We start from the raw sequence: 27,272 nt of genomic DNA, 5'->3' as shown, positions 1-27,272 counted from the left end.
GCAGGGTTCACTTGCAGAAAAGGGAGTGGAGAAAGTTACAATCATTGTGTTTCTCTTGTACAATTCTAAGTAATGCTTCTTTATATTGGATAAGAAAAATCTAAAAAGTGAAGAGTCAACAAAGCACAGTACCTATAAAGGCTGCAAATTTAAACATTATTTTTAGGGATAAAGCTGCAGCAAAATCACTGCTGACAGATATGAAAAGACCTGAATTATTACTACTTACAATACCCTATTGAACCAAAAGGTGGGGTTCCAGTATTCACTTGCACGTATTAGCAAATCATTTTATTATGCCATATAAAATTAATTTTAAGAGTCAAGACCCCATCAAAGTGGATGAGTATGATCTATTGTATCCAGGGCCCCTAGCATCAGACCTGAAGTTCTTTAGTCGTTTCACCATATTCATGAGATTTCTTGGTTAATTCCAGCTCTCTGTGACCAGGCAAGGCAACTATAGGACTATCTACAGTATTGCACAAAGGAGGAAAGGAATTGGAAGGTATGGTCTAATCAGATATATTACCCATTAGTTCTGTCATAAAGGGCTGGTGGAACTCAGTTTCCCATATTTTGGAAAGGCTGTTTTGTTCCTTCATATGCTGGGTTGTGCGTTAAGTTCTTAAGGGAGTCCTTATCAGAAATAATTAATGCGCTCTCCTCAGTGCTTATAAAATCACACAGTTTGATTTAATTTATTGTGACTCTATTTCATTCTGTGGAATATCAAGCATTGTTTGACAGCATTAACCATGTGTCATAGCTTCTGTTTCTGTGCCACGTAGTGATAGTACTTCAGTTGTTCAGAAGGTCACAGATGAGCTCTCTGTTTAATGTTTTCTCTAAAAACATTAAAAAATGCCTTGGCTGGCCCAAGGTATAAAGATACAGGATAAAATTAGGCAAAAATCAGAAATATTGATTGATTATTTTATACTTTCCTGTTTCTGTTGTGGATATTAGCAGGTGTCAATACATAGGCAAATTCCAATTGGACTTAAAAAACACATAGGAAAGAAAACCTTTTTGTATTTGAGATTTAAATATATATGTAAAATTAATGATTTTCAACACTGGTGTATAGGAGTATATCAAAGGCAAGTATGTGGATCTGGCATTGTGCATTTTATGCACTGGAAAAGCACAAGACGTTTTGGAGAAACACTGTGTGTGTTCCTTTATTTTTGGAGGATATCAACAATGGCTAAAGGTTTTGCCACTATCTAGCCACTTGCTTAAGCTGAGAAAACTTTTTGCTAGACTTCGTTTAGTATGCCGTTTGCATTGACTGCACGTTATTTTACTGAAGTATAAGGCACACAATGTCCTCAGGAATAATGTATTTTATGAATGGTGAATGATCTTTTCATATTCTAAATATTGTCTTTCCAAACAAATGACCAGTATGAATAGACTGTGCATGCAAGCTGCGTTTGTGAAATCTGACAAAGCTTTAGAACTTCAATTTGTGCAAAAATGCTTTAGATCATTGCAGATCTAATCTATGACAGTTTTGCTCTATGCATGCGCCCTTAGAGAGACTGCATGAGCAACTAGGTATTTTTAAATACAAAGGATTAGTCCAAAATGTCTTAATTATTCCTAACCAAATTCCATGTCTTGATTCAGACAAAAGAAATTTCCATTTCAGAAATAGCAAAAAGTCCGCATACATTATACACATCTCATTTCTAATGACTTTTCATTCTGAATTTGTGCCTAATGTGTGAGACCTGAATTCTGGTGACTAAAAAAGGAAAAAAAGAGTTCTGCTTCATTAGCCATCCTAATGAGAGGTTCCTTCTTAGAGCTCAAAGTCTGCCTCCATAGAGAGGGATGCATTAAGAGCTCAGTATTCACAACTGAGCGCTAACAGGGTTGCCTGATGATTGAGCACAGGCTCTCTGTTACTCTGTAATTCAGTTTCCTTACCAGAAAGACAGCACAATGATCAGGCATTTGGAAATAAGGCAAACCACATGATATCTATTTTTTTATCCTTTTTTCCCTATCCCTTTTTGTTAAAGGATTTATAGAGAAAATTCAGATGAACACTGAAGTTAATATTGATGGTGACGAGGGTAAAATTTCTATAGTGATGGTGGACAATAAGTGGGTTTTTGTTAGATGTTTTTTGGAAGTACGTACCTTCATTACTACCAAACACACATCAGCTGTTGCTATGCCCTTTTCCAACAGCAACTTGTCTTAAATTGTGTTCTGAGGATCAGTTAGGCTCAATTGTGTCCTGTGGAAAGCTCAAAAGAAAAATGTCTGGAGGGCCTAGTGAAAATAGGTTAGTAGGTACATATCTTAATGCATAAATTCGTAAAGCTCCTGAGGTTTCCTTCATAAAAAGTTCTGCAGAAGGAAAAATATCTTGGGAAACGTAGCTTTAGGGTGAGTGTTAATATGGGGAAAGGCAAGAACTTTGGTAATATTTTATTCTTAATGTGCTATTAAGATATCAGTCTAATCTAAGTAGTGCACATCTGCTGTTTCCTTGCTGCGGCTTCTTCCACTGGAGACTCCAAATGGGAGTGCTGCCAGAGAGAATTTCTGGAGCTGTGGGATCCAGTGGCATTCACCTGCAAAGTCCTACATGGCATCACGGGACACATTAATCTTTTGCATTATGTCACAGTTCAGTCAGGGGCAAATTAGTACATACATATCTTGAAGCATCATATCATTTTGATTAACCAAAAGTCATCTGTGTCCATAAATTGAAAAGAAATGGTTCGTAGATAGTTAACTTACAAGTGTCACAACTTTTAATTAAAATTATTATAAATGCTGGGCAATGGCCATATCAATAAAACTCATTTTATACAAACAGCTAAATGTGAAGGCAGTAAAGTTAATGGAAAATCAAACAATCACATTTTCTATCAAGTGTTACATAGGAGAAAAGAGACAGAGATAAAAATAGTGGTGTCAACAGTCACTTACAAAGTAGCAGTACCTCCAGAAGCATTTTTTTTTTTTAATCCTCATAAACTACTGATGTTGCTTATTTGGGGGTAAAGGTTGAAACAAATGTACAGCCAACCTTTCATAATAATGTTTATTTGGTGTTAAGGCTGACTCTAGAATTCAAACAGAATTCCACATTTAGACAGACTTGTTATTTTGTTAGTTCCAATGCATACTTTGTCTGACTGAAATGCATACAGTGACACTTTTTGAAAGTGTTTAAGTGCATTGCAAACCTAAATTCCTGTGGTGGAAAATTTAGCAGCTTGAAAAGATCCCTAAGTCTTTTCATACTCAACCTCATCCTCGCAAAGCCCATGTTCTACGGGGGCCAAATGCACCGAGCCAGCATGTGGAGGCTGAGGATGAGCAGAGGAAGCAGGGCCTTCCTCTTCACTTCAGCAAGTTTTTCTCCAGAACTCCGACAGGTTCTGCAAAACAAGGGTTTGAAGCTGGAGCATGGTGGCAGCCCTCCTGCTCCTTTTCTTTTTCCCCTCTGGCTCATTCTTTACTTATCCTTGGTGTTTTATTAAATGATGCCTTCTTGCTGACAGTCCAGCTTCCAGGGCAGTTCTGTAACTGCGGAACTTTTTACAGGCTCTTTTTGGATGTCCCTAACTGAGCAGCCAAAGCAGAAAGTGCACAAATACTAGTTTGTCTGGTGCTTTTTACAAGTTGGTATGCATTGGACGGAGCGGTGCGAGGAAGCGCGGCGTGCATCTACGTGTGCGGTTAGGCCACCCGTTTCTGGATCTGTCCTTTCAGCCGCGTTCCAAAGCACTAAATTTGCACTCCTTATGTCCCTCCCTACACGCGCACATGCATCCTAAATACCCTACACAACCCTAGCGTTTTTAAATTTATATAATAGGCTCATATTGACAATTTTTCTCTCCTATTGACGTTGCAACCACATTTACAAGAAATTTGTATTGGCGTGATTTTGGCATAATCATGATAGCACAATGTTACCACAGCAGCACAAAGTTCTAACGGCACAACCAGGAACTGCAGAGAAATCGCTATTCCATGTTGTACAGGAACTTTTAAAATCCAGGACTGGGATTTAGTCTTGAAATGTTAATGCTATATTCCCTCTTCATTGCACTGGAAATTACCTTGTGTTAGTTCTGTTGGCTTGTTCTAACTTTTTGCCATAACTTCTATAATCTTTTATGTTCTCCGCAGTTTTCATTCTTATTGCTGTGAGCTAGTTGTTAGGATGCTACTGGGTGAGAAATTATGATTAAACCCAATGCAGTCTAAAGCTAACGAGATTCTAAACACTGAGAACACGACGATTTTTCTGTTAATAATGAAAAAAAATTCAGATCACCTTTTTATTTTGTGTTCTATTTAGATGGCTCAGAGTTTTGTATTAAAAATCTTCCAAACTGTTGGCTCTGATTTTTACCTAGAGTAGTATCACTGAAATTTCAGTTCTTTGAAATAATCTCATGTAAAATCTAACTGAATAACATAGTTCAGTCATTTTTTACTCTGATAGTCCTGGCTAACTTGCAATATCATGATCGTAAGAGATTTCTTAAAATGTGTATATATTTGAAATTTATGTAATATTTAAATACAACTTGGTTTCTAAGTAAGGAATAAGAATAAAATTTCAACTATTTTTTCTATTCATAAATCCACGCTTTGTAAGTAGTATTTAAAATAAGATTACCACAGAGTGTTTCAGAGAAATTGACTTTTATGCACTACAAGCTAGAAATTCCTCTGGCATGTCAGCTTTCGGTTTCTTTTGTGTTTTAAGATTACTTTTACAAGCCGATATGTACCCCAGAACTAAAAAAATTCACTGAGGAAAAAGTTGTTGATCTGATTAACTATTGTAAGACACTTTTGGCATAAATTTGTCTTTGAGATGCTGTTTACTTTATCAAGGTTTACATGTACAAATGCAACTACTTACTGTATCATACACATTTGAATATTGCATTTTTTCAGTAATAAACTTGGATATCTTTGAAAGAGGCTTTGAGCTTTGTTATTCCAAATATTCAAAGTTAATTAAAAAAAAAAATTTGTACACTTGGAAAGTGAGTGCTCATGAGCCTTCAAACCATAGTATTGTAAGGAAGTAATTTAAGGGTTAAACTTGGCTCAGACACTTTTAACAATTAAATACTCACTCATTGTGGTCTCAAGGCACATCTAGATTCACTTTTCAAATTTTCAATCATTTACAGTCTATTGCTTTCACTAGTGAGTAACAATTTCTTAAATTTAAGGTCGTGTTTTAGAATTTACATGTTCCTAGTTTCTTAATCTCATTTTTTCGAATCAAGTGCACAGGCTAGCTCTTTTCTAGAAGGATCTAATGGCTCAGGAAGTAAATGAAACAAGAAGATAAGATAACTGTAGATGACACTGTCCTCAAATTTAATCAGAATGGTAATTCTTCTGAATTCCAGGTTTGCTAGGTCACATCCTTAAATCTTGGTGGAAGACTGAATAATGAACTACTGATTAACCGTTTTAGCCGTCATACGTAAGTCCACGTGTTGGACTTAGTAAAACCTTGTGGAATGCCTGGCTCCTTTACAAATACAGAAAACACTTGGGCTCGATGAGCAGCTTTTGCTGAAACAAAACTGGTCCAGAAGTATGAAGTTAAAGAGAAATTCTTCAGGATATTTCTCTAAAGGCATTTTGAGAGAATGCAATTGTAGCCAACCTAACTCACTTTTTTGGACACTGAATGGACAAATTCAGATTCTCTTTTGTGGCAAAGGACTTGGAAGGATACTACGTCTGTAGCAAATCCAACGCAAAGGTGTTGCTAAACTTGTGAAAAAATACAGAAAAGTGCAAACTATGCATCTTGCAGCATGCAGAGCATAAGAATACTGCAAAAGTAAGTGTCTCAAGAAATATTCAGAGCAGACTTGGTTGTTTTCACAGTTAGATGTCTCTGAATCAGATATCCTCCAGCTACCAGTAGAGAGGGGTTTTTGTCCAACATCTAACTGTGTAGCTTCACATTGATGTTTTGAACTACTTCCACTCTGGAATTATTTTACATCTTAAGCATGATAGCTAGGCTTTCTTAATATAACCTAAGCAATAATGTGTGTGGCCATGCGATATAAATGATACAACAGTATTATTTACGGAGTTTCCGTCTCTGCCTTGATATCCATATCAAGTATGGAAGCATGACCAGAAAGCATGCCACGTGGGACAACAGGCTGCCGGCCAGACTCAGCTGTATGCTTTTATGAGATTATATGAGCTTTATGAGATTATAAAAGTGGTGTAAAAGGGATTAACACAAATATTGACTCAACTCTCAGTTTGTTGACCAACTGTCCTGTGCAAGCAAGGCAGTGTCTTTTACAGACTGCTATTTCTGTTCTCTGATTGAATATCCTGAGACCGTTCCCAGAGGTAGGGCATGAACACAGACAGCGGAAGTAACCTCAAGAACCAGGCTGACCTAAGTCCACATCACAAAGATGGTCCTGATAAAGCAAAAGCAACAGCTGGGTTCTTCAGAGCAATATGAGCTAAATATCAGTTGGGTCCATAACCCACAACTGAGTCATCTTTGATATCTTCATTCAGTTGGTTTCATTCAGTTGTGAGTTTTGTTTAAAAACAAATACATTCATCCAAAAAACTACATCCAGAAGATTATCAAGGTGAGACGTGGTCTATTGAGTTTGATTTACATCAGGCAAATTTTAGAGGAAATGTGTTTCACTGAAACAGAGCACTTAGTGGACTAGGTACCTTCTTCCAAGACATTTTACTGGACAGATTATTTTGCCTAGTCACGTGCCTTTTTCCAAAGTTCAGCGTGGATTATCAATTAGGAGGCATCATCATCAAATGTAGTTTTATTTTCTTTATTGCATAAAGGTAGTAGGCGGATCTTTTTGAGCTGAAAGGATGTCTTTCCAAGACTAACACGGATAAAGAGCTATCCTGAATTCAAAGTAAAATTTGTTACTCTCCTATAGCTTTTACAAAAGACATTATAAAGAAATCTTAGTTCCGCAGAAGAAGCAAACACAATTAACTCAGTCACTAAAAGACCAGTCCGGTCTATACAACATTCCTGTGAGGAGGCTTTTTGCGATACCAAAGAATGGGCAGAGACTAGCTCAGCCTGACCTCCCCGCTCTCCCTGGGGATTCCTCTATCAGAGGGCAGTTCACAGTCTCAACTGAGTGAGAGACCTCAGAAACCTCTCCGAAGTCTTGATTTATCTCAAGTTCACCTTTGCACGTTTCCCTTCAGTGACTAATTACCGAACAGAGTACGTGATAGAGACGTGTTGTGGCTACTTCCGAGCAGGAGCTTCCACGACAAGATTCATGAAACATTTCTTCTGAAAAAGCAGTGCTTCCAAAACCCCCTTCTCCGATGATTTCCCAGGTCTGTCCTGAAATGCGTAAATAAAAATCTGGCCTTTATTGCTATAGAGAGCAATCGTTCCCTCTTGGTCATCTACAAGCTGGTAAATGCGATAAAGAGAGCTCTTCGTTTCTGAAGCTGGAGAAATAAAGTTTGATTAAATGTCCCTTGTCCCTCGGCTTCTAGAGACGAGTTTCTCTGCTCATATTAGTATAGGAATTTTCCTCAGGATTATAATCAGGGAACTGGCGTTTGTTTTCTTTGTTGATATTATTCTTGAAGGTGTCATCTGTTCCAGTTTCGTTTGCAATAACTTTATGCAGATTTTTTTCAAAGTCCACCTGAAAAAAGAAAGAAAATACCCTAGTAGTTTGAAGACTGCTTTTTTCCTTGGCTTAAAGGGTATTTTATTGCATTTTGAAATTTTGACATCCTTTCTTACAAATCTGAGGAGTTACTTCACTACACGAAATGACTCTCAGACCCACAAACAGCCACAGTTCAGCGTGTGTCTCCTCCATACACAACCACTGATTTTTCTCATTTCCCCGTGGAAAATCTTTGGCAAAAGCAACAAAAACAACTTTTCAAACTGCTTTGTCCATGTAAAAATCTTGAAATGTGCCCTCAGTGCATTCCCAATCACTTAAATTTAGTTTTTCATTCGCATATTTATCTACATTTTAGTGGATTGTTTTTTTGTCTGGCCTACAGCTTGTCTTAGTGGCTTCACACTGCAACTGCTTGATTGATGTTGTCGTTCTACATTTTAAGCCAATACAAGGAGATAAATGCATATGTGGGGGGCTTTTTTTACTGCTTTTATAGAGGTGATTTTTTTTTTCTCCAGAAAAGTTCTAGACGAAGTCTGTGTTGAGCACCTAAAAGCCAAGTGAAACAGCTGAAGCAAATCTAGAGCCACAGCTGCTCTCCAAATTAGATCGTTAACTTCAATGCCAAATTTAATGCAAGTTGGGTGGAAGGATAGTTTCTACGTTATTGCCAAATACTGTGAGCCTTGCAGCTGAAAGATTACTTTCAAGGTTTAAAGGTAACTATAGAGTACTCTGAAGGAGCTGAAAACGTACATATTGCTTTATGTCCCTTTTATAAACCTAGCCGATTCCGCTAAGATGCGGCAATGTTGTTTCTCTGCAAACTGTTAACAGCAATGCAAGAAAATGAGGTGCTCGTTCTTTATGGCTTGTTAACGAGCTACGAAGCCCTGAGACACCTGGGGAAAAAGCTGCTCTTCTTTCTGCCGAGGAGGCGGTGGGCAGGAGCAGCCCGGCTGCAGCTCTGCTTGACGGACCGGCTCTGAGGGTGAGGATGGCAGGAGAGCTTCGTGGATGTGTAAGTGCTAAAGTTTTTTCGCTCGGTGGGAGGACGCAGGAGCTCGGTGAACTCCTCTCTGGGGTGTAAAGTGCGGTTTTGTCCCTGCTCAGCTGCTGGAGCGGGGAGGGCAGGGAGAGGGAGGTCAGTCCCCGTTTCACGGGCTGCTGGCCGTCCCGAGGGCTGGTCGTCTCCGGAGCCCCCGAGTCCCCGTGTGCTGCGCAAACAGGGAAAATTGGTAACTTATTACTGACCAACATGGGTTGGGGTTTGGCCGATCTCGTTTCCAGTCTGCGGTGCCTACGTAGCATCCCTTGCACAGCTTTAAAGCGCGATTGCCGAAAGCTCGTCTGCTCTCGGGGTGGTGGTTCGGGAACTCACCTCCAGGCTGTCGTGCTGCACGCCGCACCAGAGAAAAACTTTGAGCCTTTCGGACCAAAAGCAAAACAGGTTGCAGACTGGCTTAATTAACACTGGTGGGATGTCTTGTCCTTTACTAGGGCCTGAAAGGAGAAAATAACGGTATGTAAGTCTATGGAAAGGTAGGCGTGAGCTTTGGGAGCCTCACCCGTGAGGTGGGGGGAGCGGGATCAGAGCATCCCGCTCCCCCCGAATCTGTGTCTCACAAGCTGCTTGCAGGAATTCTTTAAAACTCTCTTAATAGCTGAGTCAGCTTCTTGTGCAAAAGCATTTATTTTTTTTTAGTATATATATGCGTGTGTATATACATATATATGTAGAACACCAACCTGTTATAAAGCTTATCAAGAGCCCTGCGATGGCACAGACTAGGCAGCCGATGGCACTGAAGTACAGGTAGGACAGGGAGTACCAGGTATCTGCCAGCCAAGGCCTGCGAAGAGGTGACAAAAGCAGCTGGCGCTGACCGACGGGTACGTTTAAGCTGTCTCAAACCCTGCCAGCAAAACGCAGCTCACTGCGGTTGGCGTACGATGCTGCAGCGGTCCGTGCTCCCAGCCTCCTCGGTGGGCACCGGCCGCAGGCTCGGGCTGCGCGCTGTGCCAAAACGCAGGCTGAAGCGGTAACGACAAGGAAAAGAAATACCTGTCGGGAGCTGCCGTCGTCGCCGCCGTCGTCAGCGCCTCGGTGCTGTTAGCCAGCGTGCAGTTGAGAGTCGAGAGTTGCAGAGGAATGGACTTTGTCGGTGGGGCGGGGTAAATGAAAGAGCCGGTACCAGCCCAAAAAGCTAAGGTGATCCCAGTTAAGAGGCCTCCGATGGCACCCTTGGCAGGTATAGAGAGAGGCTGTTAAAGGCGATGGGTGGGAAGTGCTTCTCTGAAAACGTGAATTAGGCAGGCGTAGGTGATGACTGGTTACGGGGTCTATCGCTGTAAATCAACTCTGTTCTCTCTCAGCCCAAGTATAAAATGGTGATTTATTGCCCTCTGGTAATAAAAGTTGAAGCAAAACTGTGATGATCAAAACTGCAATACGGAGTTTAGTTCTACTTCTGGGTAAATGTGATGGGACCGCTCATGGGGCGATATGAAATGAGCTCATGTTGTGTTTTGCCTAAGTTATCAGGGGCAGAGCAATTGAAATCATTCTGTGCGTCCCAAGGTAAATATAGGCAGGGGCGACTATTGAATTTTTTTTTTCTTTTTAATGAAAGAGAAGAAACTCAGAAATAAAAATAATTTTAAAAAAAAGAACAACCCTCATGTGGATCTAATCACCGATTATTCCACAATTGGGTAGAGTTAAATTCAAACGGGATAAATTCAGACAGTGAAAAGGGACCTCTAGCAGATCTTGGACTTCTCAGGCTCTAAATCTGAAAAGCAGCCCAGAGACTAAACCTAAAAAATCCGAACAATTTTCAAGATGAAGTTTTAACCAAACACCACCAAGAGATTTTCTTTTAGGTCAGGGTTGGTTTTTTTTTTTCTTACCTTCCAGTTAGCACAAGGGAACACAATTCCCAGGGTAAATAATCCCAGCATGGGCCCCCCACACATCCCATGGATGGAGAGGGAAGCCTGCGGATGCAGAGAAGAGACAGGAGCTTAGTGCAGCAGCTGGAGGGAGCGTGCGCCGTTCTGGTGTCGGTCTGTAATTTTAGTGGGAAATGGTGGGGGAGAAGGGACCAACAGTGATTTCAGTGCACAACTAGAGTGAATCACACTCAGTGTTGTTCCCGGCAGTGAGCAAGTAGTGAAGGAGTTGGGAGATTTATGATTTTTTTTTTTTTTTTTCCTAGTTGCTCCTCTCAGCAGAGCATCCGCAGGAATTGTCCGGGTAATCTAGCAGTCCCCAGGGCTGTCAGCATTATTTGGTCAGTGCATCGCATTTCTGAAGCAAGAGATACCTGCACAACTCCTCCCAGCAGCGATGCTGCCACAGCCATCGAAGTGCACAGGACGCCATATAATATACCTGGAAAAGATCAGGCAGCGAGGTTGTCAGTGCTCGTTAATAGTGTGGGCGATTTCGAGTTCATTTAGTCTGAAGGGAGCGGGCAGGATGGAGGAATTTGCACTCTGGGCTTTGATGCTTAAAGCAAACCATTAAGCGCCCAGCTCCAGCATCTTGCATGAAGTCTTGTTGGGTTTTTGGTTGGTTGTTTTTTCTTATGAAGCGGAACGTAGCAATGAAATTAATTTAGAAGTTATGCCTCATGTAGAAATGTTTCTGTTGCCTTTAAATAACACTTTTAAAATAATCTAATGGATTAATTGAGCAATGATAAACAGCACGGCTTTCTTCCTTTGACACCAGTTTGAACTTTGTGGTAGGCAAAACTCTGCATGTAGTAGTCTTGAGGAAAGCCAACCAAAACTCATCTTCTGTGCTAGCACACCTTGGTTTCAGAGGTAAAAATGATCTTTCTAGGTCCTGAGTGCAGGAATTGAGTAGTAAGTGGAAAAGCAGGAACAGAGAAGGTTGGAGGTGGTTACAGAGAAAGTATTGGTTTGGCTCTTCTGCGATCTTTGCCAACATCAACAAATGGTTATGATATTATTACAATACTTATAAAAGGGTTATGGTATTACTGCAATACTCGTAAAAAATTCAAATCCCTTTGGACACATTTCATATTTTGATGGTTGCTTTTTCATTTGTCTTTTTTACATTTTTTCTCTGAAAAACTGAACAATCTGCTTATGTGATACTCTAATTTTGAATAGAAGTGTCTTGTCGTACTACTATAAAATAATAATATTTAGTAATACTACTATAGAGTAATGTGGTAATAACTACATTGATATTCTTTCTGTATTGTAAAGAAGATCCCAGAGTGTTCCCCAGTATTTTCAGTAGACAAAACTTTTCAAAGGATTTTGGGTAGTGCACCATATAGGGCACATGCTTAATTTTACTGAAGTGTCATGCTGACATTCATCCTTAGAGTTTTTTATAAAGGGTTATGCTCCTGCGGAGGTTTCCAAAGCACAAGTGTGTTTCTGAAGTAGCGTCCTTAGACAGCGCTCTTCACCACTCACAGAACTGTTCTCCAAGTCAATTGAGAGTCTGAGATTCTCAAGGCTTCAAGTATATAAAATTCTGCCCTGTTTTCTCCTGTAGTAATTGCAGCTGGGGGGATGGACATCTTTGCTGTTAAACAAATGGATCCCACCTGAGGTACCTACATAAGCCTTTGCTGATCCACGTGCTTATCTTCTCGGAGAGGTTTGGGAAACATTTCTTGACCAAGTCTTCAAAGGTAACAGTTGCTAAAGCGTTGATGCTGGCAGCTACCGTGCTGTAGAAATGGAGAAAAATGTTAAATAGGAAGCAATGTAATCTGAAAGAAAGTTGTATTTATAGAGAAATGCTGCCTCTTGTTCAGCACTAATACTATAAAATGTACAGTTCTTGAAGAGTATTCTTCACGTACGCTGCTGATGCAGGTGAGGTTTCTGTTTCTTCTGCAATTGCGAGGGGCCCTGCTTCACACTGGCACAGAACAAGATAGGAACTCGTCCTAATTGACCCCTCAGTTTACCAAGCTGCAAAGACCTTCAAAATATAGACATGTTCCAGAATAAAGATATTACTCCCTTACAAGTTAAAGGATGTGCAGTGACCACTAGGGATACCCTGTTCCTCCACAAAATGCCTCTTCTGTTTTCTCTCATAACTGAAAAATACAGAATGGGAATAGTCTGACTGTTAGGTAGGTGAGTTAACCCATATTTGGTGAATACGATCCCCGTGAATTTGTTGTGACAATGTGGCAGTGTCAATACCTACAGCACAGTATTTGGTACTCGGTGCCCTTAACTGTGTTCTTTTAGTCTCCTGTCAGGAGCAGCCAGTGCCTTTTATGTTATGCGGGGGGTTCTTTTATTTTTTTCCCCTGTTTTGATAGCACTTTCTTGCTTTTTCTACAGATAAGAGTCTTTAGAAAGAGCCTGTTGGAGATTGACTCTATGGCATTTGAATAATGTCACTGTGAACTTGAATCTTCTCTCTTTCTAATGTCCTAGGAAGTATTGATGTTTGGCCTGTAGAGGTAGAACCTACAATAACATGCAGCACAGTTTCCGAAACTTCTCTATGCAGCCATGTCTTTTCCTAGTCTAACGCAGTTTCATGTGCAGATAGACTTCTTGAGAAGCTCTCTGTCCCGAACTATGGTATTGTGGCTGTCGGGTTGAGTAAAGGCAATTTCACCACGAGCAGCTCCAAAGGTATTTCAGGAAGCTGAACTCTTTTACAAAGAGAACGGGTGTTTCTTCAGCTTTTATACCCTTTTGACTGTGTTCATAATGTTATTCTAAAATGTATTTGGGTTAAAAACATACTGGAGAAGTGGAGCTAGACTTTGGCATAAATATAATGTAACTCTACGAAGCACTACTGCTTCTTCCTAGAACGTGCTAAGAAAAACAGCTGGGCTTTTTCTTAGGGTTTCATGCTATAATATCATTCTGGGTCCTCAAGAAATTAATGGTACGCAGCTAAAATGTCATTTCAGGTTCACAGACCTTAGCGTTCCGCTGAATGCACAGGCAACAAACAGTCCCGGGACTCCTGGCATCGAAGAAAAAATGTCCATAACAAAATATGGCATGAGCTGGGGTAGAAGGAGCACAAGAGCAACACGAGCAATTAGTTAAGGTTTTCCTGGGTAATGGAAGAGAATTAGCTGCTTCGGAGCACGTTGCTAAATTCTGGTTTTGTTCCAACTGACGAGGGGTGTCAGATTTTGAGCAAAGGGGATGTCGTTTGGCAGAAGTGGTCAATCGGATTAATACTGCAGGAGTGCCGAATAGGTATACTCTAGCCCTGATTTGGCAACCACCTTAGTGCCTGAGCGCTGAAAGGACGTAAAGCATCCCACAAAACTTAAACTGTCTCTATAAGTGCTATGTCTGGGCCCAAAGCAGCTCCGAATTATAGTAATGGGTATCTGTACCTGGTCAGGTGCTGAAATGAAATCGGCAGTCCAAGGATCACAACTCTTGTAATGAGTGTACATCACCAAACCACAAAATACCGCACACACCAGAACTGTCCAAAGTCCCAATAAATTCAGGTAAAGTGCCCTAGAACAAAGGAGAGAAACTGTTTAATACAAGATAAGTAACTTGTAACAGCTTTTCTATTTTTATTTCTAATTTTGGGGGGAGACACCTTAATCAAAGCTAGCTATACAATTCATGGATTCTGTCGTGGCTGCAATGTTATTTTTCACTAGTCCATGGAATGGATGTGGGTGACAGCAGCTGCTGGGGAGGTTGTGTGGCTGCGGTTCAGTGATCCCGGAGTTCCTGAGAGCTGCCGGGTTTTATATACCCTACGTCGTGTTTGGATGTCACCTTACGCAAAGTCTCTTGCTAGGGCCAGTTCAGAGCTGTGCTACTGAGACCTGAAAGTCTTTCAGAACTTGTTACTAGTGATGTCCTCGCTGTTGTGACTTCCAAACGTTTTTCAGAGACTGAATTTTCCACAGGATAAATTCATATAATCTGTCATGACCTCCAGAAAAATGAGTGTGATTATTTATTGATTTAATTTCATTTAAATAATACCTTGTACTGTAGTGCTCCATTAAATCAATAACTGCTTTTAATGCAATACAACATAAATACAATTCCAATAAATACATTTTCCAATAAAGCTGTAGATAGCACAACTTCTGTGTGGGCATCTTTTCCATACTCTGCTTCTGAGGATAAGTTTGGCAGCCTGACCCCAAATTTCTAAACTGCAAGAGATAGATAGCTACCTGTTTTTCTTTCTGCATTTATTTATGTCATTTAGGGCCAGAGGGAGTAAGACCAGCAGAGCAAAATTAGCCTGCTACTACCCAATGGGATCCCGATATTTAACATAACTGACAAACTTAGTGTAATTCCACGACAGTATATTTGATTACTAGAATAGGTTAATGACAGGTAACTTACAGTTTAGCATGTTTTTCCGATTTGCAAGAAATGCATCTCTGTATTGTGGACTGATTAACTCCATAGATCCCTAGCCATGTAAATGTTCCCCCAATAACAATTGTCCAAAAGGTATGTCGTCTCAAAGGATCGACATCGAAGCTAGAAGAGAGAAAGAAGCAATTCAGTTCACTTTAAACACGCATTTATTTAGCAAGAGGTAGGTGATTTTTCAGAAGTATCTGCTATGTCCTACTCTCTGAATCAGAAGCACTGCATTGGTAATACTGTTTTCCAGCACAGACAACTATTAATGTGTTTAGGTTTGGAAGGGGTTTTTTTACTTTTATATTGGAACACATTAGTATCAAGTCAGGTTAAACATATATTATGCAGAGTCAGTCGAGGACCAATTAATTGCGATAAATCACACTTATAAGGCTGCTTATGCTCTGATTTCAGATCTGTGTCATATTGCAGCAACAGACCTGCAAGCCATCCTGCCTGGGACCCCGTCCTCTGCAAGGAACAAAGCCACTTACTAAACTCTAAAAATTCTCCAAGCTCTTAATTACATCATCATGACGTGTTATTTCCTTTACAAGAAATTGCTTCAGGTGTAGTAGTATCATTTTTTTTTTTTTTTACAATGAAATTTCATTACTCAGTAATTCTAACCAGTACAAGCACATCTTTCTGTCTTGCATCTGTCATCTTTGCAATTCTGCTAATCTTGATAGGTATAGCAGATAACATTTGAGCTTGCTGCTAGATTCTGTCAGTGACTTGCCTTGATCAATGAACTTTTCAGTCAATGCCACAAACAGCCAAAGGAAGGCCAGTTTGCTGTCCCAGTGCACTGGTGCACCATTGCTAGCTGCTGTGGTGAGTGTACTTAAAGTCCCAGTTTTATGAACAGAAAAGGAAAGATAAATACAGTTGGAAGGAATAATCGGGCTGTGTTTGTAACTACACCAAGAAAAATGGCAAAGCTCCCTTTCGGTTCAGCAGGGCTTTGATTTCTTCCAAGAGGGTGACAGAAAGAGGAGTTAAGCTCTCCTGAAGGTTAACTGCATTCCCAGGAACTGAAGAAATAGGGAGTGGACTTCTCTGAGTCACCGAGGTTGTTCACTGGTAGTATAATAACATGTCTGAGTATTTTTGGCTTATTGAGGGTAGGGTTTTGTCCTGGTTTTAGCTGGGATAGAGTTAATTTTCTTTAGCTAGTAGCTGGTATAGTGTTATGTTTTGGATTTAGGATGAGAAGAATGTTGATAACACACTGATGTTTTTGGTTGTTGCTAAGTAGTGTTTATACCAAATCAAGGATTTTTCAGCTTCTCATGTGCAGCCAGCAAGAAGGCTGGAGGGGCACAAGGAGTTGGGAGGGGACACAGCCAGGGCGGCTGACCCAAACTGGCCAAAGGGATATTCCATACCATGTGACATCACTCCCAGTATATAAACTGGGGGGAGTTGGCCGGGAGGGATGGATTCCTGCTTGGAAGCTAACTGGGCATCAGTCAGGGAGTGGTGAGAAATTGTATTCTGCATCACTTGGTTTGGATATTCCAATTCTTTTAATATTTTTAGTATTGTCATATTATTATCATTATTATTATTTTCTTCCTTTCTGTCCTGTTAAACTGCCTTTATCTCAACCTACGAGATTTACTTTTTTTTCTCCCCAATTCTCTCCCGCATCCCACTGAGTGGGGGGGAGTGAGTGAGCAGCTGTGTGGTGCTTAGTTGCCAGCTGGGGTTAAACCACGATAGATTTCTAAACTCTAAATATACAAAAAGAAAAGTTTTGCACCATTTGTTTCTTACTCAAATATGTTTAGTCGTGATCCTTCATAGGCAACTTCCCAGACCTTGGTCGATCCACCGTTCAGAGTAGTTCCTCGAATCAAAACCGTCACGAAGCCAACCACCATGACAATCATTTGAAATGCATCTGTCCAGACAACAGCTTTTAATCCTCCCTAAAACAAACAGAAACTCCATGCTCTCATCTTCTTTCCTCTTGTTCAAGTACAGCAAAAGGTAGAAAGACCCCTTATTTTGGGAGCTCGTGAGCTGTATGTATAGCATCTAGCAAATCAGGACTTTGCTTTGTATTCTCCCATGAAGGTTGTATTTTTGCAGGTCAGAAAATGACACAGCCTAAATGGTTTGTCCACAGTCATATGAGAATATTTGACCTCCGGTTAAATGCTTTTTTTTTTTTTTTCTGCCTCCTTTATATGCATTTGAAGGATATATCACGGTGTGGATCAAAAGCTTAGGGAATACAAGCTGGCCTGTTTGTACTTCCCATAGCACTCTGTACAGTTCTCAGAGCCACAGTGTCCACAATTAGCCTAACGCAGAAAACTAGCTCCAGAAAGTTTGCACTTCGGCTTTCTCCATAGCTACTTTTATATTTGATCAAATCTGCACTAGAGCAACATAATAAGTGTTTTCAACGAGGGTGGACTGCAATATTGAAAAAAAAATCCTTAGTGGTAATGAGAACAGAAACTAGGTTGTGTCCTGAGCCCCAGGGCTCTGCCAGTTCCACTGCGATGTTCAGCTTTTTTGTAATCTGGGGTCTCGTGTTGCTTCCACCCAGAAGCAGAGCTCTCTCTGACCTGTTGCTTGTCCTTCCTAGCTTTTATCACTCTGTTCTTGATCTGGGCTGACACCAGAGGCACATTTTTCATTACAATGTTTTTTCAGTCTGTAACTTGTAAAAGATAACAAGAATAGTCTTTTCAAAAGATTTAGTGTGGCAGGGGAAGGTTATCGCCTCTTTATCTGGACACTGCCTCAAGCTGTTGGGTTTAAGCCTTGAAACGTACAGCAGAGGATTTGAGAGGAAATATTTTTTTTTCTCCAAATAGACTTAGTTATACCACAGAGCCTAAAAGAAATTTATCTCTATGTTCTCCTACTTTAAACTTCAGTCACTCGGACTGCATTTAGAAGCCGCCCTTCTGCAATAGCCTGTCGTGTATGAAGGATGGTTGAATTAACAATCTGTGTTCCAGCTGTTCGGTTATGCCTGTTACGTACCAGAGTGCAATAGAAAGTGCAGACCATTCCTGTTGCAACTACAGAGCCCCAGAGATCAAATCCAGTGACTGTGAAACCAAAGAAAACCAAATGGTTAGCAAAATGGAGGGAGATCATCTGGATGGTAACAGAAAAGCTACGATCCTTTAGCCTTAGAAGGATGGGAGTAACTATTAAAATTAATCTTGTGTCTATTAGACACTTTGCTGGATTGCTCAGGTTTCCTAACACTACTAGATACCATGTTGCGTTGCTGCTTTCTTGCAAATTGTATTTAACTAACTTTGAATGGTGTGCATAAGTAATACGTAAGAAGTATAATTGCACAAAACAAAGACGTCATTCCTATGGGACACGGCTTTATAAGCAATGCTTTCCTTCTGTTCTTAGTCCAGAATTTTCTCTTGAGAAATCAAGTTCTTCAGAGATTTCCAAAGAATCCGAAGAAAAAAAACCAACCCCAAACTAAATTCCATTCCCTGCAACTAGGAACAGTTTAACGCTAAAATGTGCTGCATTAAAACAATTTTTCATGTTCATTTTAATTCTTAAAGTTACTTTACACAAGATGTACACATTTTGGTTTGGCTTATATTGAAGTCTCTCCCACCAGGCATAGTCTGTGAAGGCAAATCTATTTGTAATGGTTCTTTTATTAGCAAAGTTACCATGGCCCAATAATGAACATGAACTGTCACATAAAATTCAGTTGAGCTCCAGAGGAAGGAAGCTCAGTGCTGTGCCAGAGGTGGGATTGGGCAAACTGGATGCAATTCCGATGACAAACAAGGAAAAGAGCCTCTCACTCTCTTCCTATCGATTTTGGTGAAATGAGGAGTTAGGCCATGCTATTCCTTATGCCCTGTGGCAGTAAAATTACTAGTCCCGTCTATCATGCTGGATGCTGTACGCCTGATTTGCAAAGATTAATTAAAGAAGCGTGTGGACAGACAGCAGCACAGCATGCGGCTCCAGCTAAGTGGAGTTCTGCCCATGGGAACCTGAACACAGGAGATGGGGAAGGGGGGAATCAAAGTACAGAGTACGGTCTTGGATCGTCAGCTTGTACTGTGAACTTTGTCAGGACGTTGAGAAATTGTTCGTTGCTAACCTCTTCAGGTGGTTACTGAGTGCAAAGGAGAGCAGAACGGCAAACGCCAGGCTCCTGCTAATGTACTGGAGTGAGAGGGATCTGGGGAGGCAAAAATGCAGAGCTACGACGTGCAGGCAAAAATCTTCTTACCCAACTTTTGAGGAATTTTTTTTTTTTTTTTTTTTTTTTAGACTTCTTCATCTATTTTCCTCACTTTATTCTGACAATCTTGTGGTGTGATTATTTGGGGTAGCCATGTAGTGCAGAATGGGAACTCACCTTGGTTGAGTGCCAGTGATGGAGCATAAACCACTATTCCTGTGTAAAGGATCTGAAGGAGAAAAAGTTCATGAAAAAAACATGCATGTGAATGCTCAGTGATAAGGCTTCTATTTAGAGTGGGGCTCAGAGCAAAATACCAGATCTAGGGGTTCCTTTAGATCAGCTTGTATTGTATATGGCTTTTCTGTTTCAACCTTTACAAAATAAAAAATCTTTGCTTTAATTCTTTTCTGCTGGAAGGACCATTGGCTGTCTCGGTATTACTTATTTCACCCATTGCTAAGATGAGTAGATGACAAAAATATCCTAGTCAAATGGAAAGAGGAGCTCTCGGGAAAACATGAACCGTGATGCAGAGATAACTTGGGTTAATCCTGGAAATTCAACTTCCCTTGTTCCATTCAATCCCTTTCAAAGTAGCTGACTCAGCGCCCTTCACGTGTATGTTCTGACAGAACTGAGGGAGAAACAAAGCCTGGAAGCCAATACGCATTCAAATCTACTGCTAAAGGGTTTGGAATTAATAAAATGGAATTAATGTAGAAAGAAATGTCTGCCAATGTCCCAAGACTTTCCATCAAATACATAACTAATGTAGCCTTTTGAGAAATTTGGTGAAGCTTTAAATCAAAGGGCAAAAAAGCTATTTGATGTCTACAATAATGCGTTGGGTGGCTCTTTAAGTTTGGCTTCTTTTGGTAAAGTAAGTAGGTAAAGTTCAGTAGTAGTGGTAAAGTGGTGCTTTGGGGGGTAAGTAAAGCTGGTGTCTGCTCAATCTCTCCATCCGAGAGGCAGGAGCGTTATTTATGCTGTGCACCCAGGGCTGTGGACTGGCCGGTCAGGGCGTTATGGTAATGCAGAGCAGTACGCAGTTGTGGGGTCCGCACACCCCAGGCAGCGGTTTCTGCCCCGTGGGCTGGGGGCTTAGTCCCTGGGAGCCGGCGCTGGGAGCAGCCCTTGCCACGTGCAGCTGCTTTGCGATGGGACAGGCTCACCCCGGTGTCGTAAATGGGTGACTGGTGAACTAAATGTACCTAGTACAGCTCATCTAGCTTCTCAAGAAAGACAGAATCTGCTCATTTGGAACAAGAGAGGCTTCAAGGGAACCTAAGGAGACCAAGAATCTGAGAAGCATTTGTAATCCTAAACAGGAGCAAGCTAGAAAGTTAGGAAAGCAACCATTCTTTCTTTTTAACATTCACAGTCCAAGTGAAAAAAATAAGAAAAAAAGAGTACTCGTTAAAACATCTCATTATAAAAAAAGCACAGTCTGAGACTAGTCCGTCAAAATAAATGTTGAGTGAAATTAGCATAAACAAAGAGACAGTGTCTTCCTACCGTCTGCAGGATGTAGATCAATGTTGCGGCAAGACGGACAATCTTGTTAAATCTTAACTCCAAATACTAGGAAAAAGAGGAATCTCGGTAAATTGCACATGTAGCATCTGTGACACAGCTATTAACCTTCTGTTCTCCCTGAGTAACAGCTTGCGATGCAAGTAAAATTACTGGCAGCTGGCACTGCTGCTATGAGTAATGAGCAGGAGAGCATGTTTGTTATTACACATAGCAATAATTATATTTAAGAAATATTCCTGTCGGTAGCGTGTACTTGAAGTTATGTGTTGGGTTGCAGTGATCAGTATCGGCTTTGTATTGGGAATAACTGGAAGAGCCCAAGGGCTGCAAGGAAATTAAATTTAAACTTCAAGTGAAAGTATATTCCAACTATATGAAGAGGAAACTAGAGGTCATGTCTAGGAGAAAGAGCATGGTTTAACTCCTGGAGTGACAAAAGTGGTGGTAGAGCAGGTGGAGAAGCAGCAACATATTGTTTCACAGTGCTTGAGCTAAGCGGGCTTTCTCACCGGCTCTGTCTCAGTCTAGAGCCAAATCTGCACATCAGCATTAATGTGGAGAGGCAAGTGGGGTTCTTGGGGAATTCCAGGTGGATGGAGAGAGGTGTTCCCAATTACCCCACAACTGCAGGGGTGAGTAGATCTCTAGCCCCAAAAGCCCGTTTTTTAAGCCTGAGTCTCTCTGTAGAGTTGACCAAAACAATTAAATCTGCGTTGCTAACTCCATGGCTGCCTCCCACGCAGCCTTGGGTGGGCTGGCTTTCTCCTCGGGCCGTGGTCCCGTGTGCTCCCCAGCAGACACCAGGCACAGGCAGTACTAGTCTTCTCTCTTTTACGAGTCTCTGGGCGTAGTACTTCCAAAGCAGCTGCTTTCTTATTAATTTTGTTCATGTTCCTCTTTCTTGTGTCTCTTGCATAAGCCCTGCAGTCTGCCATGCAAATAAATAGCTAATTTATGTAACTTGACTTGTTTCTAAAAATTCGTGAAGTCAGCAGAGTCATCTTTCCAGCAAGCTTGAAGGGACTCTCTGGCTACAATGACACCTTCGGTGGTTCAGATGAGAGAAGTAGTTCATTCTCTGATCTTGCATCAAAACCAGCTAGAAAATGCAGTTACTTGTGGCAGTGGGAATCGATGGTCAATTTTGCTTTTTTCCAACCTGTAACTGAAGTATTTCTAAATACCCAGGCAGAGCTGTTTGACCAAAGCCCCTCCTTGTATTCGGTCTTACAGAACATGAGCAGCCTTTCTGTTATCACGAAGCTCCTCGCAAACTAACGCGGCTTTCTTCATCCAATTCTTGCTTAGTTGAAACTGCCCACAAACAGGAGCAACCAAATTTGTGGCAGTTGATTAAAGTGAATGAAAGGCTATTCCCAAATGCTCAATAACTGCCCTATGGGCGTGCGGATGATAAGGGCTGCACTCTGTGCTCCGAACAATAACATCATGAGGACTACTGATTTTTATTTTTTTTTTTTAAATTCTGAACTGTCATATGAAGAAAATAATGTGTTCCAGGAGGAATGACAGGCAAAAACCTCCAGAAAATTCAGAGGTCGTTCATTTCATTTCCTAGAGAATCCGTGAATTAATTCTCCAGCTCTGACTACTTTTTTTTTTTTGAGAGACCTGCCATCTTCTCCCTCTTTATCCCTTCCTCCCACCTCAGATTTTAGATATCAAATAGTCCACTTTTATAATCAATTGGACCAAATTGCCAGATCTACACCAAGTTTGAATGGGATACTATTGAATTTTGTTCTTAAAGTCTGTCTTTAATACCTGCTCTCTAAACCAGAGTGGAATAGTTACTTGTAAGATCAGAAGCATTTGGTTGTGCTTTAAATATTTTCCAGCTGTAACTTAATTTGGTGCTGTTGTGTAAACCTGTATCCTGTCTTTGCCATATATGCATAACAGGTGCTCTGACCCTTAATTTGTGTTTTTAACTTACACAATATAAATAACAAGTTTGAATAACGCAACCCGTTTCTAAAAATAATTAAGGTATCAATAGACTTGTTCTGTAAAACACTGCAGAAAGTCTTCTGTCAGAGATTTTTCTCTAAAAATATCTATATGCATGATACTGACTTTTATGTTAGAATAGTGCAATAATTTTTACTTACCTCATAAGTGCTTGTAATGCCAGATCTGTAAAATACAGGTAGAAAAAGTTCAGCAGTAAAAATGATGACAAGCGCATACGAAAGAAAGAATAGCACGAAGGATGCCCCATAGCGATAAACTTCGGAGGGTGTCCCCAGAACAGTTACTGCTGACATGAAACTTGTTGTGAGAGAAAAAGCGATTGGTCCACATGTCATCTGCTTACCACCCACCAAAAATTCCTTTGAGGTTTTCTTTTTCCTCTCTTTAACAGCAAAAAAGACTCCAATGCTAGCACATACTAAAAATAGTGCTGCAAAAACAACATAGTCCCAAGCCACAAATTTTTTGACTTCTGGAGCTACAAAGTTTGACATAGCACCAGTTGGACAATTCTCTGATGGAGGATTCTGGTTTTCTGTAGCTGTTGCTCTGAACCAGTTAGCTCAGTCGACAGCAAAGTTGAAGCTTATCTGTAGCTCATCAATGACAAATAATACACAGAAAGACTATTCAGCTAGGAGACTTTTTCTTTTTTTTTTTTTTTAATCCAGTTCACTTCTAAGGAGGAAAAAAAAAAATAGCTAAGGATGAGTTAGGAAGGTGCTGAATGCACTTAGACCCTAGTGCTACTGATGCTTCTGTCAGGCAGGCTGGAGCAGGGGACTTAGCTGTGAGATCTGTAGTACACTCCCTTTTTATCTGGGAGGTTTTAATTTAAGGTTAAACATTAGCCTGACACATTGACTTGATCTGACTCTTTTCTAACCTCTCAGCATTTTTAAATAATAATATGAAAGCAATAAAGAAATAAATAAAGGCGAGTGAAATGAAGGAAAGCTCAGCGTACGGACCTACGACCTCACTGATGAGTTTGTTTTCAGAGGAGCAATTCCCTCGTATGCTTAAAATCTAAACTTGAACATCAGCGATGGGGTTCAGAATTCTCCTTTGATGGTCTAAGTGTGCTCGTTGGTAAACCCTCTGGAAGTTAAGGCTGCCTTAAAGAACCGGAGCCTTTACTGGTTAAAAGTAGCTGCGGTGCTTTCCCCCGCCACCGTAGCCCAGCCCTGGTGTGTTTGGGAACCCCGGGCATCTCCGCGTGAGCAGAGGTGCAGGTCGTGCTACACTTTTTGAGGATGACATTCAGTTAGAAACTGATTTTTCACTGGCCACCGACAGCAATTTTCCTTGTAGCTTATATGGGTTCGTGTGAGAGGTGGCTTATTCTATTTATCTATGTACAACTTGGTTGGACAAGAGGGCCAAAGAGAAGCAGATTAGACAACAGCAACTGTTTTCTTAACTATGTCTTTGATATAATTCATTGAATTTAATTAATTAGGTTTTCCTTGTGTTGTGTTTGTGTTGGTTTTGGTTTTTTTTAATAAGTGAATATTCATTTTCTCTCTATGCCATGACAATATGTTTTCCAAAGAAGCAGGCAACGACTCGTCATCCCGAAGGATTAACTTGTACAAAGAGGTAGTGTGTGTAGTCGTACCCTCCACCCTTCCTTCAGGGCTGCGTTTTGGAGACCATCAAGAAAGAGACGCGGTGACTTGGGGTGGCCTTTAACAGCAAAAGTCCTTCTCTTCAGCCTTGTCTTGGCTGGGGATGGATCCCTGCTTTTTCTTCTTAAGTCATCAGTAAACAGATGTACCTTGCAAATTAGTGGGTGTCCAGACCTGAAGCCCTGTCTTTTCCCATCTGTCTGCCGAGGAGAAAGGGGAGTGCGTGTACGGCAACCGTCCTTGCGTAGCGCAGAGTCAAAGAAAGTCCAGGACAGCCTATGGCTGGAACCGACGTCTTCTGCCCATGTGTGTCGTAGAGATTGTGCAATTTTTGTGGTTGATTTCGGTGAGACCAAGTGTAAAAGGGGGAGTTGAAGGGCCTATTTCTGCTGCAGAATGTGAATTAAAAATCAAACAAACAAACAAGCCCCCAAAGGATGCAAAAATACTTCTTAAAAGGCACTGCTTCATTCATAGCTGAAACACTTTTAGTCCCCAGAAGGTGAAAAAGTGTGAAGTGCATGTTTGTGAGGTATGATCCAGCCCCCTGCGAAAGCCGGGATGTCAATTAAAGCTGCCATAGCATTTTTTGTGTGCTGTAACCTGCGGGTAGTGCGACGGAGGGACCAGATGAGAGAGCGATAAACCATTCTGCATTACTGTGGATAAATCAAAGTGAGACAGTATAGGCAATGCTCTCTAAATTCTCATACAACCGCCTCATAGTAATTTGTTTATCTAAGTCTAGCCCCATCGCTAGTTAATATTTCTCTTTTGTACAGAACAAATGTCTTAAGGTGCGTCCACTCTCAAAAAAGCAGCGACTTTCACTTGCCAGGCATTCATCTGCTTTTGGGGGCAGGGGGAGGTTGTCCCCCCCTTTTTTTTTCTTTTTTCCTTTTTCCTCTCTCTCCTTATAACTGTTACAACATGGATGTTTTCTGCAGGTTTTACTTTATACCTACAGAGTCCGATTAATAAATGTCTCGGGCAATGGTAAAAGCCATGCTATTACAATGGTGAGGTTCTAGGGTCAACCATCAACCCAGGCTGGCAGGAGGCTAATTTAATGGGGGATGAATGCAGCACGTAGGGCTAACCAGGCAAACCACGTGCGTGCTGCTTCCCACAAACCACGGGTGATCGCTGGCTCAGTCACGGTGACACCAAGCGAATTCACAAAAATCTGCAAAGAAACAAACTTGAGGGTATTTCTTCTTAAACTTGAGCCACTGAACTGCACCGTGTGAGTAAGACTGCATCAGTCTTACTCACGTTGCTGAGAGGGTGGAGAACTGTTTGTGGGGCCTGCGATAAAAATTAGAAATAAAAAAAAAATTAAAAAAAAAAAACCAACAAGATTATCTGGGTCAGAAGGTTTCTGTACCAGTCATGTTACCAGAGAAAGTCTAAGGGGAAGATCCCTGTAACATCCGTTCTAGGAAAATAAGTGTAGTGTAATATATTACTACAGGCTTGAACACATTATTTAAATGGTCTGTTTGCCATCAGCAAACACTGCTAATTAGCAGCTGGGCTAACTGCGCTGTCACACAGTGATGAATAAAGCTGCTTGTCCGCTCACATGGGCTCGGTGCATAGCAATTTGGGTTGGATTCCAGGAAGCTTTTCCAAACAGCAAAACTCCTATTGATGTAAATGTAAGCCTGTGGGGATTTTTTTAAATTATTATTATTATTATTGAAATTATGAATGGTCTTTCTAGCAGAAAAGTACTTTTGGATGATAGTAATTTACACAAAGTAGAAAAAAACTAGTGGAATAATAAACTGGAAATCAAGTTAGAAATGTAAATTTATATATTTATCTTGCTATAGCCCTCTAATATGTTTTAAGCATAGCTTCATGGTGTTGTTCAGAATAGCCATTTTAGCTAAATCTCTCTCACATAGAAGAAGAAATAATATACTTTAGAAATACAATTTTGGAAGAAGAAATATTATTTTAAAAAAGTATGAAAACATTTGTTATTCTGTTGTGATGACATTCCTTAGCTGGGAATAATTGAAATTTTTATTTCCCTGAAATAATAAAAGTAGTTTAATATTTTGCTTGTGAAAACTCCTGTGAAATAAAGATTTAGCCAGGGTAACCAAAGGAAGAAGCTTGATTTCTTGAAGCTTCAATACCCCTTTCAGTATCTGACTGGGAACCGAGAATCTGACAAGAGATCCAACTTGAGTGTTTGGAGAGATGGAGGGAGTTCGAATGAATGCGTATCTGTCACTTGCATCTTTGAGATTAGGAATTTGGTACGGGAAGTGGACTGGTGGCATAAAGTGTGGTGGGATGATCCCCTCCTTGAGCAGCCTCTCCCGCTTACTTGCTGGTATTAGGGAAAGCCATGACAAAACTTTTCTACAGATACCTAGGACCAAACACAAACAGCAAAACGTGAATTGCCCCCAAGGTATTGACCTGAAGTGACTTTCCCTCTGCCATAGAGAATTTGCTCACAAGAAAGAATGCAACTTTATTCCTTACACCTATAAAGGGAAGGCAGAGAACTATATCCTGAGTTTCTGCTATCTGGTTCTCCCTTATGATGGAGAAATTCAGGGTCCCGCAGATAAATTCTTTTTCTTGTATGATAATGTTGCACGTAGCATTGAAGAGTCTCAGTCTGGAGGTACACCACCTTCTTTCTGAGCAGGAAAAGTTACGGCACGGTGACGCACAGCGAGTGCTAAAAGGCTTCGTGCCGAGGGCAGAGCTCTGCTGGGGCTGCAGGTGCCCACTGCTGAAAGCAAACACCACCCGCGGCCCCGTCCAGCAGATAATTCA

At 40.8% G+C, this 27,272-nt stretch overlaps 1 protein-coding gene across 1 annotated transcript; it reads right to left on the bottom strand.

The window, feature by feature from the left end:
- Positions 1 to 7,547: 7,547 nt before the first annotated feature.
- SLC5A12 (solute carrier family 5 member 12) lies at positions 7,548 to 23,330 on the bottom strand. Its single transcript, XM_075047105.1, has 15 exons — positions 22,974 to 23,330; positions 20,821 to 20,886; positions 19,480 to 19,531; positions 18,108 to 18,175; positions 16,881 to 17,035; positions 15,072 to 15,212; positions 14,081 to 14,210; positions 13,650 to 13,738; positions 12,309 to 12,421; positions 11,027 to 11,094; positions 10,611 to 10,697; positions 9,763 to 9,941; positions 9,447 to 9,550; positions 9,079 to 9,200; positions 7,548 to 7,706 (listed from the first exon to the last, which is right to left on the bottom strand). The coding sequence occupies exons 1-15, from the start codon at positions 23,328 to 23,330 to the stop codon at positions 7,548 to 7,550; spliced, it is 1,890 nt and encodes a 629-aa protein (XP_074903206.1).
- Between the last annotated feature and the right edge of the window lie 3,942 nt (positions 23,331 to 27,272).

The sequence above is a fragment of the Buteo buteo genome, chromosome 16 (genome assembly GCF_964188355.1).
Source record: "Buteo buteo chromosome 16, bButBut1.hap1.1, whole genome shotgun sequence".
In the NCBI taxonomy this organism is placed as follows: Eukaryota; Metazoa; Chordata; class Aves; order Accipitriformes; family Accipitridae; genus Buteo; species Buteo buteo.
The sequence above is the reverse complement of the archived record's forward strand: the minus strand, read 5'-3'. Positions and strand labels throughout refer to the sequence as shown.

Coding starts and splice junctions, on each gene's coding strand:
- SLC5A12 (XM_075047105.1), bottom strand. CDS start 23,330: ATGTCAAACTTTGTAGCTCCAGAAGTCAAAAAATTTGTGGCTTGGGAC. Junction 19,532..20,820: donor TGATCTACATCCTGCAGACG/GTAGGAAGACAC, acceptor TTTCTCCTTCAG/ATCCTTTACACAGGAATAGT. Junction 12,422..13,649: donor GCATTCAGCGGAACGCTAAG/GTCTGTGAACCT, acceptor CCATTTCTACAG/CACGGTAGCTGCCAGCATCA.